The sequence below is a fragment of the Barbatula barbatula genome (assembly GCF_947034865.1).
Source record: "Barbatula barbatula genome assembly, chromosome: 11".
NCBI lineage: Eukaryota > Metazoa > Chordata > Actinopteri > Cypriniformes > Nemacheilidae > Barbatula > Barbatula barbatula.
Genome location: NC_136774.1, coordinates 18452940 through 18466262, shown reverse-complemented (window position 1 = coordinate 18466262; position 13323 = coordinate 18452940). Strand labels below are relative to the sequence as shown.

Sequence of the window (13323 nt, the reverse complement as noted above, 5' to 3'; positions counted from 1 at the left end):
GCTTCTGGTGGAATGAAAGAGGCACTTTGTTGGAATGTTTTCTTTTCATTTTTTTCACTCTCACCCCCTCTGCCCCCTTTCCATTCCTTCCTCCACACCTTTACGTTTCTTTTTTCCTGAGAGGGAGGGATGGGTCAAACGTGATTTCCAGTGGCTGTGAATATAATTGGCCTTTCAGAGGGTGCAGCCCTCAGAATCACTGAGATTGTCATACCTGAAGCAGCTCTGCATAGACCAACAATGTGCAGGACTTTAGCTTTGTGTCTGTGCGTGTGTGTAGCACTTTTAGTGAGTGAGGGGAAACAAGGGAAGAGGAGAGGAGAGAGACACAGAAGCTCCAGACGATTTTTATCTGCTGTGGCAGATGCACCTGAGTATGACAATCCCTTCCTTCCAGGTGAGCGCTGTTTTTAGTGTTTAGATCTCTTTAAATCAAACATGTAATTTTGTTTTGTTTATTGTTTAATATATTGATTAAAAATATATATTTATTTAATCTAGTATAATTAGAATTGTAGGATTTGGAGTAATTTTATTAAGAATAAATTATCATTATGATGGCATTCACAGTGGAATTGTTTTTATAAAATTGGACAAAAAGTATTGATTTAAATATGATGACATTAAAAATTCTAGTATTTACAAATCTATATTAAATATTAATTCATATGAATGCACTAAATGACAAATCTCAAATTATAGAATTATTATTTGAAATAGTGCTGATTAATCAATTCCAAAATAAATGTTTGTGTCAATATATTATATGTGTGTGACATTTGACTAAAATATGTTTGTCTGCTTTTTATATAAACTTGTTTTAAACTATTAACAATTATAAGTTTAAAAATTAAAGGTCCACTTTATCACTTTTAGCGGCATCTTACGGTGAGGTTGCGAATTGCAACCAACGGCTCACACCACCCCTCCCTTTTAAAGCACTGTGGCGGCTGAAATTGCATTTCTGTCAATAGACACTCCTTAATCTTCCACACAGCACCTTAAAGATATAAAATTGACATTTATATATAGTCAGTTTAACAATTACGGCACCAGTGGTTGCTCTGCCAGTGCCAGCATTAAATTTTTTTATTTTTATTTTAGCATAGTTTGTTACATTGCCTTGTCTAACGCAGTGACATTTACACGTGTGGGTCACTTAAGTGTCCAGATGCTTTCTGTGTTCAAAAAACGCTGAATACTGTGTGTATATGTGCCAGGTCTCAGCAGCCAGTGCTTGGTGAATGGGATCTTTCTGTTTGATGGGGCTGTCTGGTCTCCAGAGCCGTGCAGTGTCTGCCAATGTAAAGATGGAGAGGCGAACTGTCGAACTATTCCCTGCCAAGCCAGAGGTGGGAAGATCATTATCTCTCTCTCTCTCTCTCTCTCTCTCTCTCTCTCTCTCTCTCTCTCTCTCATCCACCATTCATAGTTCTGCTTGACTGCTGTCATTTATTTATCCAAGTTCATTCATGTAAAGCACATTCAATGTTTTTGAAGTAAATACATTTCAGCTCAGCTGAATTTTCTATATTTTCAGATTGTCATGAAATATGTTTCTTTACCGTTCCTAGATTGCATCACAGGATTGCCATTTACAGAATAACTGTTTTAGCGAATTGTCATGAAGCTGAAGCGAACGTTTGGCATTCCTGCAGTGATGGAAATTATGTAAAATTTTGGCTCTTAGTCTGGTGCAATGCAGTACTCGGAAATATGCCATAAGTGAGTAGGATGCCTAGTAGTGGGTACTGAATTTGTTTGCACCATCTTGTCTAGCTTCTGCCACCCAGAGGTCTGTGGCCAACCAGCCCAACCCAATGACTGTGGAGAAAACAGGTTCGAAAAGGAGCCAACACAGACTGACAGGAAATGGAAAACCACCTGTCGGGAAAGAGGTTCTGGAAGTGAAGCCAAAGAAGAACAAGTTGGTGGTCACCCCAGCGAAAGAAGTATGTACAGTACATGTAGTTGTACATGAATTTGTTTAGTTGGGCACAGTAGACATTCCCTAAATTCTTATAAACATTTATGTTTTCTTTTCAGCCATCCCCAAATGTTCCCATGAAGCAAGCATCTCCTCAGAAAAAAACCCAGGAGGCGGTTGTGAGCCTCAGTCCTGGAAAACTGCCCAAGACCCCAGTAACAACCCCAGGAAGAACATTTATGAGACAAAGCTATTTCGATCATGACGACCACGATGACGACTATCTAGAGAATGACAGTGATAGCGATGATGATGACGATGACAGCAGCCATATTTCAGTGTTTAGATCGGCTGTCCGTCCCGCTGTGATTGAAAGACGTCTCATGCCACTGAAATACAAACCAGCAATACCAGAAGTTCAACAGCCCTTAGCTCTACCCACTAAAAAAAGCGTGATCCTCCCCACCGGAAGGCCACTGCCAGCCCCCAACAGTCGGTTGGTCAGTCTTGGTTTTGGGCGTCCAGTTTTACCCAGCTCTTCTCATATGGAGTCACTTCCCGCTGGCTGCCTGCTATCAGAGTCTCTTATTGCATGTGGAAGCACTGGCATTACCCAAATGCCCATCATCAGAGATCCAGGGGTTCGGAGTCTTTTTCTAGCAGGTGCGTTGAAAACAATTCTTGTGCCTTACAAAATTCAGATTTTTTCCTAAAAATATATTATTGTAGTTTTTTATGTATAATGCATTTGAATTAAATATAATAAGAATAGAGTAGAAACACTGAAGAGTCAAAATTTAGTGTGATATGTTATTGACAGATAACATTTCATACATAATCAAAATTTGGCATTATTTTAATTTCTATTAATGGCACAAAAAGATTGAAGCGTGAGCTTACCGTGTTCGATAAAGATGTAAAAAAATTACTTTCTGGTATTTTGCAGATAACAAAATCAGCAAGATCCCAACACATGCTCTAGCAGGTCTTCCCAACCTGGATTGGCTCGACCTCAGCAAGAACAAGCTGGATGACTCCTCTTTGGGAATGGATGCATTTAGGGTAGAGTACAATGGACAAGGGATATATGTATTTTAAAATGTTGTGATTATTCATTCACTCTCGTGCTGTTTAAAACCTGTGTGACTTTCTTCTGTCGAACACAAAAGAAGATATTTTGAGGATTGTCTGAATTGGGTCTAAACAGCGGAAGTCAATGGGGGAAAATCTTGTTCGGTTACCAGCGTTCTTCAAAATATCTTCTTTTGTGTTCTGCAGAAGAAAGAAAGTCATACAGGTTTGGAATGACAATAGAATATTAAAGCACAGGTGATGGGGTTAATGGCTGAAAAGGGGATGAATGTGAACATCACAGGAGATGGCTGTCCTGAGGTGTGGGTGGACAAGAGTAATGGGTAGAATGAAAGATGTTAGCACCTCTGATAAGAAAAGGATGCGTAAGAGTAATACCGTACCCACCATGGTGAGTTATCAGACCTTGTGCTGATATTTAGCAAGTAGCTGACGTGTTTTCTCAACATCTCGGGTCTGACATCACCGAGACAATTCACACCAGGGTGCTACAGTGAATATGAGTATTTTAAGTTGATAGATGTGCCTCCTGAGAAGAAACACAATGCTTTATATCTTTACCTTTTTCACCAGTGTGCCATACATCCTTGGCGCCAAGTATAGAATTGACAGCTTAATACTATGTGACAGTGAGCGGTAGTGTACTCTACACATGTTCGCTGAATATTTCTGTTCTAACCTGTCCTCTGTAGCGTGATCGGGAAACGTGTGTTCTTCATGCATCTGAATATCTGTGTTGTGTAACTTTGGAGCATGGCTTCAGTGTCAAACCGCAAACATTGAGATGTTTGTTTGAGTGGCTTTGACAGAGTTGTGAGTTACTTCTCGGCCTGTTGCAGAACTTGACAAAGCTCAGAAGGTTGAACCTTGATGGAAACAACTTCACTAAAGTGCCGGCCCTCCCCGCTTCTCTGGTGGAGCTCAAGATGAATGATAATAAACTCAGTGGTCTCACTCCCCACAGTTTTAAAGGTAAACACACGCCCACAGTGACTGTCTAACCTCACAAAGTTTCATAATATCACTGGTCGTAGAAACATTTGAATGTGTTTCTCCAAAAAGATAAATAAGTGTTCGTTTTTTTATCTTGAGTCATCTTATTCTGGTTTCAGGTCTCTCCCAACTGCTGACACTGGAGTTAGAGGACAATTATTTTCATGATGGAAATGTATCGCCTTTGACCTTTAGATCTTTAAGGAGGCTTGTTTACCTCAGACTAGATGACAATAAGTTTAGAGCTATTCCATCCGGCCTGCCTATTTCAATACAGGTCAGTCAGACTTCATTTTCGGTTACTTTAATACACTAGATTAAAAATCTTTATTAAGAGTACATTAAAGTGGAGATTTTTCTACTCAGTCAAATACACAGAATAAATCATTCACGATGACTCTTAATATTGACTCGTGTTCTCAATGTTATATTGACTTTCATATTACAGGTATCTAAACAATGCACAACTAGAATGCTATACAAACTTGAAGATTCTTGGAAATGTTGTTGACCTTGCACTTTTATCATGTTGTTTATTACCTTCTTGGTGATTTAAGGAGCTCCACCTGTCTGACAACAAGATAGAGGTCGTCCACTCAGGCATCCTCAACAAGACCATTAACCTCAGAGTTCTGAATCTCAGCCATAACCGGATCCGAGAAGACCGCATGGATCCCCGGGCATGGATACACTTACTGTGAGTTTGGAGAATATATTAAGGTCAAAGTTTGATTTTTAAGTACACTTTTGTTTACTTGGCTTTGACACTGGGTCATCGCTTATAGACAGGATCTGCTCTGTAGTGCCATCTGGAGGAAAATTACTGTAATGAGCCTGAAAAGAACCCAATAAAACCACAAGGACATTTTATTGCAAACATTTATCTAACTTAAATAAATGTGCCAAGTAAAATGTATTAAAATAAATGGACACATTTGACTATATTTTTCTTGTTTTCCTCAGAAAATTGGAGTTTTTAGACCTCTCCCACAATAAGCTGGTTCACGTGCCCTCTTTCTTGCCGTCTGGCCTGCGGCAGCTCACCCTGCATCACAACCAAATCGAGCGCATCCCTGGATACGTGTTCGGCCACCTGCGGCCCGGCCTGGATTCACTGCATCTGTCTTATAACCGGCTGCGTGAAGATGGAATAAATGAGGTGTCCTTCCTGGGCCTGTACAACTCACTGACTGAACTTCTGTTGGACCATAACCAGCTTAGATCCATTCCTCGAGGCATTCTACAGCTGAAGGCACTTCAGCATCTTAGACTTAACAACAACTACATCAGGTTAGTAAACTCCAGAATGGTGTAGTTCATTTTTCCACCAGCAGGGGCTGACTGGTCCACTTTATGTGTCTTGAGTTTGACACAGACACAATTGACTTTCCAATATCACCAGTTTACAATAGATTAAGTTAAAACCATGACTTGCTAATGTTATTCGGGAGCAGGTGATTATTATATTCTCTCTACAGCTACGTCGCCATGAACTCGCTGTGTGACACTACGGCGCGCGATGATTCCCCTCTGGTTTCCGTTCACCTGGAGCACAACCTGATCGAGCGCCGCCTTATTCCACCCATAGCCTTCTCTTGCATCAAGACCTACCACAGTGTCATTCTGCGGCCTCAGAGGTATGAGGAACTCCAGGAATGAAACCCATGCTTCAAGCTCATGTTTACAGAAGATCACACCGAAAGAGTATTGAGCTATTTGGACTATTTTCATCATCATTCAGAACATAGAATGTGATGATGTGAAGATACAGATGCAGTTCATTTTTACATTAGAGGGATATATTGTCTGTGGTTGTTGTGCATTACATACTGTATGCACACAGTTGTGATATAAACTACTGCAGGCATTTGTTGTTTGACATTTGATTCAGCTTTGTTCATGCTCATTTGTGCACATTATAGCCGTTTGTTTTTGCACAGATACATGGTGCTATGTTCCTTTCATACTTCTTTTGGTTGTGTTTGTCTGGTTATTTCATCGTCAATTCTCTCTCTGAAATTTAAAGTAAAGTATGCACACATATCGCTCATATTCTGAATGTTTTTTGGCATTTATATTTTTCTTCTGTTTTGTAATACTGTGCGTTGTTGTGTTCTTTGTCACAAACTACAATAAAGTTGAGAAATGACAACATTCACCTATGTAAAAAATCTTACTTTTCTGTACTCCCCTTTTTCAAAATATACAGCAGAAGAAAGAAATTAAGATTTTTATTTCACTATGTGAACTCATCATGTGAACTACTGACATTGTTTCTCCCAAATTTAAAATACAAATAGTTTCTATTTGCGAAAAGTGAAAACAGATCAAAATAACAGAAAAGATGCTCTGTATTTTTTAGACACAAGACGGGACGCAAACTCGGGTTGCACAACATGTCGGCACACTTGTCCACTGGACCACTGGCGCTAAGTATTGTAGGTTTTAAGTTCTTCATTTTAGAGTGATCTCCCACATTGTGGGAAATGTGGGAAATCAATATGTTGGCTTATATCATGACAATATCATAGTCAATATCATGGCTTTAATTTAATAAAACATTATGAACCAAATACAGAAGGCAGAGAGCGGCAGTGCTGAGTTGCAGATCTTTCGTCATTCTGTATTATGACAGTACACTGGGCAGTGGAGCTTTGATGGTTCCTCTATTTTTGTCCAGAGAAAGTCTTCTCTTAAAGTGGTAACTTACTGCCACAAGTGCCTTTTTTTTCAACCCCACAGTAGGCCAGTCTAGCAGATTATTTTCTTTGGGCTGCTTCTGCATTGATTCTCTGTTGATGTATATACTGTATTCCTGTGACTTTTATTCTTTCCAGGGCGTGGACCATGTCTTAAACCATGAAGAAAAACTTCCTCATATTAAAAGAGCGTATCCTGGACAACCTGGAAGTCTGTGGCAAGAAATGTATACACTTTGGCTCCTAGCGTGTCATACAGTAAAACCACATCTAAGTAAATATATCATTTATGTCAGGCTAATTCTCCCATGGCATAGAAATTATACTTTTCAAGTTCTATCTAGCTTTTTGTCTGTCTGACTTCATCATTGTCAAGCCGACATTCTGTTTTTGGATTTTTCTAATTGTTTTAACTTTTACTTTCTATTGTGGGACTCTGAATAAGTGTCAGCAAAAGAGTTTAAGGAATTTTCTCATATCAAGATTATATTTGTATTTATATTTTAATGTGTTTGAAAAGGACATAAACAGCAGAATCAAGGAACTTGAGAAAGGTACATTATTTTAATATATTTGAATTAAAATGTGTAAACCAAAAGTTTTATAAAGGCATATTTAATTCAATTTGACAATATTTAGGTAAAAACACTGGTTGCTGACATGACCCACCCTGACACTAATTCTCTCTCTCTCTCTCTCTCTCTTTCTTTTTCTCTCCCCAAAAAGAACGAGCAAAAACAGTGGGAGGGAAAGATAGCTTGAGTGGGAATGTCCCAAATATAAAGAAATTCCTCTTTTTGCAAGCTGTCTTGTTTTCAATCGCAGGTGCTGCTCAGTGCTGTGAAACCAAGGAACTAGAGACAACCATCCTAAACAATGATCACACCATAAATCTGTCTGCTTCAAACATTGTGAAAATAGAATTCAGATTTGTATCTGAAAACACACATCTTACAGGTAAGAAGTCTTGATGCCTTTATTCTCAAGTACAGACATTACAGACCACTTTTGCACCTGACGCATTTCCATGGTAACTTAATTTCCATGGTAACTTAACATCTGCTGTTATGTTTTTTCTACCTGTTTTTGTCGTAATTTGCTCTTTGAATGTACAAGACTTATTTGAGCTCATTTTGGTGTAATTTCCCCAAATGGCGCCTTACATTAATTTGAAAAATCATTGAAAAATGTTGTTTCATCTACGTGTGCGTCAAGTCTGTAATCTTGACAGGATGTAGTAATTTAGTTTAATATAAGCCCATCCGAGAGAAACTATTTTCATCTCTTTAATATGAGATGTTATTCAGCCTTTTATAACTATTTGACGTCATACCATTTAGGTGTTCCTTTGAAGAAATATGAAACTTTTTCATTTAATTATATGTGAGAAATTATTTTGATAGGAAGACTCACTGTATCAGTTTTACACTTAAGACAAAGACTATCAAGAAATATAAACATTTTGAGAAGCATTACATTTAGTATTGTTGGCTTTTTAAAATAAGTAAGTGCAATATCATGATTTTTGTGTTTATGACATGGTCTTTTCTAAAGAGGATATGTTTTTGGTGCATTCAGTGTCCTTATTTGAGGGCATGAATCAGGGTGGCTCTCCAAAAAAAATCTGTTGAATTTGCCAGTAATGTGGTCCTTTTGCCATTCTGTGGTGAAGGGTGTGGGAGTGAATTTAAAGAGAGAGAGAGAGAACTTGGAGGCAGTTTAAAACCACACACACAACACGTGGCATAAGAAAAGAACTAGCTGAAGTAGATCTTGATGGTCAGAGAATCTCATATAAGAGGAGCAATGTATCTCCACATTGACTTACATCCCAAAATCTCTTTGGGTCATCCAGAAAATATTTTTATTATTTACTCACTCCAAACTATATATAGAAAAACGAGCAAACAACATTAACCCTCATTGACCTCTGTATTGACACCAAACCACATTTCTTAAAATATCTTGTTTTGTGTGCCACAGAAGAAAGAATTATATAAAGGTTTGGGAAGACATAAAGGTGAATAAATGATGACAAAACATTTATTTATGGGGGAACTATACCTTCAACATAAACTAATTTTACAGGAAAGAAATATGTTTGGAACCATGCACTGTCCATTTTGTAGACTTATTTATCTGCATCAGAAGTGTAAACATTTTATTGTCTTAACATGTCTTAACATTTTCTTCTGCTAACGTTTTATCAGGGTGGTTTCAGCTCTATAATTCAACTGGACAAAAGACACAAAACATACAAAAATACACTCAGATGACATTTCTGAGAAGAAGAAAAAAACCTGCTGTGACTGTAAATATAGCTTGTAGGCAGGTTACGAAAATACACACTTGCACACGTTGGTGCATCTAACCCAAACAATTCACATTTGTAACATTTTTAGTCTCAGGTACAATTCGATTTTTTTGCTCTTGTAAATGTAAGAAGCAGATTTGTTTATTGCGATATTGTCAGAGGCCGCTGTATATTCACTGCTTAATGAGACCACGGAATAATGGATCATACCAGAAGCAGTTTTGGATGCAAAGTCCATTTATGGTTTATGAAAAGCAAGTGCCATATTTCTAAAGCTTGCCTCTTTCTGTATGTTCCACAGATTAAAAACTGGTATTGGCAGCCATGTTGTCAGGTTACGTGGCTTTCCTGTTTCTTTGCACTGCCCACCTGCCATCATACTCCTCCACCCTACCCTTTGAGCAAAATGGATTCTGGGATTTTGGTGAAGACATTGATGTAAAAGAGCTGATGGTGATGATGATGAAAGACCAGGAAGAAGGCTCGGCTGTGGATCCGTACGAAACCGAACACGTCACGTGCCCATTTGGCTGCCGGTGCCACCTCAGAGTGGTCCAATGCTCAGATTTAGGTGGGCCTCAGATGATGTGTACTTGTGATGGTGCATATACTGTATACAGAAAAGACTGTATAGTCTAAGGAGTGAAGACTACACCAGTTTGTGATTAAATTAGTTATAGTGTTTCCAACTTATTTGTCCTATAATTACCAACATCATGCATGATCCAAAACCTGCTAAACTGTTATTCTTGCCTAAAACTTTTATTCACAAATATAAGTAAATTCAATATAAATCAAAGCTTTGCTTAAAAGTAAGGCAAGTGAAGAGGAAATTTTAAGAATTGTAAGTTTTACCATCCACATCAAAGGCTATCTTGAGAACGGATACTAGATGAGACACAGCTAATCTGGCCTATCCACATCAGACGGTACATGTGGTGTGCGGTCGGTCACCTGAGAACTCAGACATTCTGGTTATTTTACTCGGTACAGCAAACGTGCCATAAACTATGATGTCGGTTTCACCAGGAATGAGGATTTTAAAGCCAAATGGATGACTTCTGTTGATCCCAGGTGCCACCCAAGCACAGTTGCCTCTTTCCTATCACTGCTTGATGATTCAGTAATATTTGTTTTATAAAATACAGCTGTTCTTCTCATTTCTAGCTCTCCGTGTTATATTGTGCTACGTGGAGCTCTGTTCACATGGCTCCATCTTAATTATAGAGCTCAGAGTGGGAATGCTAACACAACAACAGGACACACTACACACAGAGAGCCCGGAGCACAGAGAATTACCAAACATTTCCGAAATTATAGCTCGCTGAGAGGTTTATAAGTAAGCTTGAGTAATTCAAAAGAAAGTGCTTCATAGACACTGTACTATTTACTTTGTGATGGAATCGGATGGACAAGAACTAAAGTGATTTTTTTGTCTGACTACTGATGTATATTAAGTACATTGTTTTATTAAGAAACGTGTCTTTTCATTTCATAATATAAAGAAAAACCATGAAATGTCTATTAAGAATGTAACAATTTTGAGTTTATGTTGACTTTAAGTCTGCTCCGCAACCCTGGAAAACATGCACACCCTTAAATTAGTGTCACCCACCCTCATGGAGTAAACTATCAAAGCATTCCAGTGTAAACAAACTTTGATCCAAAGTCTTGATTTTCCACAAAACCTCATTTCCAAACAGCTATTTATTTACTTTTGTTTGTGCATTGTTGCCCAAAAGGTTTAAGATACGTTCCAAGCGGTATTCCTGCAGACACGTTGATGTTGGACCTGCAGAGCAACAAGATCACAGAGATTAGAGAGGGAGACTTTAAGGGCCTGACCAACCTCTATGTAAGAGCTATATTATCTTAATTATATTGTAAATACATTTTGCCATCATACAAATCATGTATTGTGCCATAATCAGTTGTCTGACATCAGAATATATAAAACCGGTTATAAAAACGTATTTCTATCCCCATACAGGCGCTGGTTTTAAGGTATAACCAGATCTCCCGAATTGATGCCAGGGCATTCCTTCCATTAAAACGTTTGCAGAAGTTATATATCTCGCACAACCGTATCACCTCCATTCCCAGAAACCTGCCTTCATCCTTGGTTGAGCTGCGTATCCATGACAACCACATCAACAGGGTGCCAGCATTGAGCTTCGCAGGCCTCCACAACATGCATGTCATTGGTAAGACGGTCTTTGTGCTTGTACAATATATTGATGAACTTTGCCAATGATTTGATTCATGGTCTTCAGTTAAAACCATACATATGCCGATGATGACCTCTAGTGCTCATAATTCTGTATTGATACCTTTTGACACATTAGGCAAAGAAAATATATTTTCCTTTATATCTGTCAATATATTTGATCACCTAATAAATTTTTTAAAATATAAACTGTAGAATAATAAAAATTTTATACCTTCCAACATTACATTATATTGAATGTTAGTAAGGAATCAGCTTTCATATTTAAAAAAAAATAAGCATTCAATATATGGAAATGTATTGTATATTTATGTATTATGTTTTCCAGTATATTCCCATAGATTTTTGATTTGTAAAGGAAAACCTACATTGATAAAGGAGCATTGAAAAATCTTGGTTCTGATATTGCAGAAATGGGCCGCAATCCACTCCGAAACAGCGGTTTTGAACCTGGAGCATTTATGGATGTAAAATTGAACTACTTGCGCATTTCTGAAGCCAAACTTACTGGTGTTCCCAGAGGTAATGAGAAAGATACAACATGGAATTAGAATAATTTAATTAATCAAATTAACGTCTGTATTGTATATATTTTTAACCCATGAGTTAACCAAAACAGCATACCATTCATAAAGAATAGAGACATTTTTGTGTTTTGAGCAACAGGATGCAGTTTTTCCTACATGGAATGTGTCCCATTCTTTTCTAGATACAATGTATCTCTTTCTGTTCTTTACGGAATGTGTGTTATTTTCATCAGACCTTCCCAGCAGTCTTCATGAGCTTCATTTGGACCAAAATCAGATTCAGGCCATTGAGCTGGTGGATCTCAGCCAGTACACTCAGCTGCAGAGGTAAACCTTAAACATTCTTAATTTCTGGGTAAGTTTACTATCCCTTATATATGTAGTCAAACAATATTTTGCCTCATGTGTCATAAAATGAATTACAATGTTAATTCAACAAATGAAATCCACAGAAATTTTGAGTGTCCATGGTGTATGTTGTAAAGTTTGGTTTTAGTGTCCTCTAGTGGTAAAAATCTAAACATCTCCTCAAAACCAACCAGCACTACCTTTCTTGTTTATACTGCATACATGTTTAGGTTGGGCCTTGGCAATAACAAAATCCGCCACATCGAGCAGGGTGCTCTGTCTTATCTGACTAGTCTTAGAGAGCTGCACCTTGACAACAACCTTCTGGCCAGAGTGCCCAATGGACTGCCTCATATGAAGTATCTACAGGTGTGTGTTGTGTAGTAAACCCTACCGCTTATAAATCATACTAAATTATGTTTTGTGGGGTGCATGTGTGTCTATTTAATATATCATTTTCTTTGTTTGCGATCCTTTGCTATCACTAATTCCTGTTCATTTAAAATACCCACGGACAATTTCGGCAGGTTGTCTACCTCCACTCAAACAACATCACTGAGGTCGGGGTGGATGACTTCTGCCCTACAGGTTTTGGAGTGAAGAGGGTCTTCTACAATGGCATCAGTCTCTTTGACAACCCGATCAGGTACTGGGAGGTGCAGCCTGCTTCTTTCCGCTGTGTCAGTGACCACATGGCCGTACAGTTTGGCAACCACAAGAAATAAAAATACAATCTTCTAAAATCATAACAATCATCCAGAGGAGATTAAGGAGTCAAATAGAGAGCATGTGATTTTGTTCAACATTTTAGCCAAGAGTCTTGAAAGAAGAAGCATCACATTTGCATGGATTTGGAACAGATATGGACATTCGGGAGAAAATTGGGAAGAAACGTGAACTTCATATTCATAAAGTCAAAGCTAAAATTGTCAGTTTTAAAGTTTTCATGTGTGTAATTCTGTTGAATATTTAATGGACATTAATGAATATGTACTCTAGTTGTCTAATCGTTGCTGTAATGTCTGTTAACAGCTTCATTTGTTTTAGTTTTCATGGATTGCATCTTTAAATAAGATACATTTACAGATTGCCTGGACGGCTGTTTGTCACTTATTCATTACAGAAATACTGTAATAAAGTTTTCAATTGGGTTGTGGATGTTTATCGTTGTGGACATTACAACATGACCTATTTAT

General features: G+C 38.0%; 2 protein-coding genes across 2 annotated transcripts; both read left to right on the top strand.

The window, feature by feature from the left end:
• The first annotated feature begins 198 nt into the window (after positions 1-198).
• On the top strand, positions 199-6169 carry LOC306900520 (extracellular matrix protein 2). The gene is made up of 10 exons (XM_079467580.1): positions 199-397; positions 1221-1352; positions 1780-1952; positions 2047-2590; positions 2874-2989; positions 3859-3991; positions 4132-4289; positions 4570-4709; positions 4976-5302; positions 5491-6169. Exons 1-10 carry the CDS (start codon positions 241-243, stop codon positions 5669-5671), a joined length of 2061 nt encoding a protein of 686 aa, XP_079323706.1. The 5' UTR covers positions 199-240; the 3' UTR covers positions 5672-6169.
• Positions 6170-7517: 1348 nt separating this feature from the next.
• bgna (biglycan a) lies at positions 7518-13289 on the top strand. The gene is made up of 8 exons (XM_079467007.1): positions 7518-7668; positions 9327-9596; positions 10768-10880; positions 11016-11229; positions 11664-11774; positions 12013-12106; positions 12358-12496; positions 12655-13289. The coding sequence occupies exons 2-8, from the start codon at positions 9350-9352 to the stop codon at positions 12850-12852; spliced, it is 1116 nt and encodes a 371-aa protein (XP_079323133.1). The 5' UTR covers positions 7518-7668; positions 9327-9349; the 3' UTR covers positions 12853-13289.
• The last annotated feature ends 34 nt before the right edge of the window (positions 13290-13323 follow it).

Coding starts and splice junctions, on each gene's coding strand:
- LOC306900520 (XM_079467580.1), top strand. CDS start 241: ATGTGCAGGACTTTAGCTTTGTGTCTGTGCGTGTGTGTAGCACTTTTA. Junction 2,591..2,873: donor TCGGAGTCTTTTTCTAGCAG/GTGCGTTGAAAA, acceptor GGTATTTTGCAG/ATAACAAAATCAGCAAGATC. Junction 4,290..4,569: donor GCCTGCCTATTTCAATACAG/GTCAGTCAGACT, acceptor TGGTGATTTAAG/GAGCTCCACCTGTCTGACAA.
- bgna (XM_079467007.1), top strand. CDS start 9,350: ATGTTGTCAGGTTACGTGGCTTTCCTGTTTCTTTGCACTGCCCACCTG. Junction 9,597..10,767: donor GGTCCAATGCTCAGATTTAG/GTGGGCCTCAGA, acceptor GTTGCCCAAAAG/GTTTAAGATACGTTCCAAGC. Junction 12,107..12,357: donor CAGTACACTCAGCTGCAGAG/GTAAACCTTAAA, acceptor ATACATGTTTAG/GTTGGGCCTTGGCAATAACA.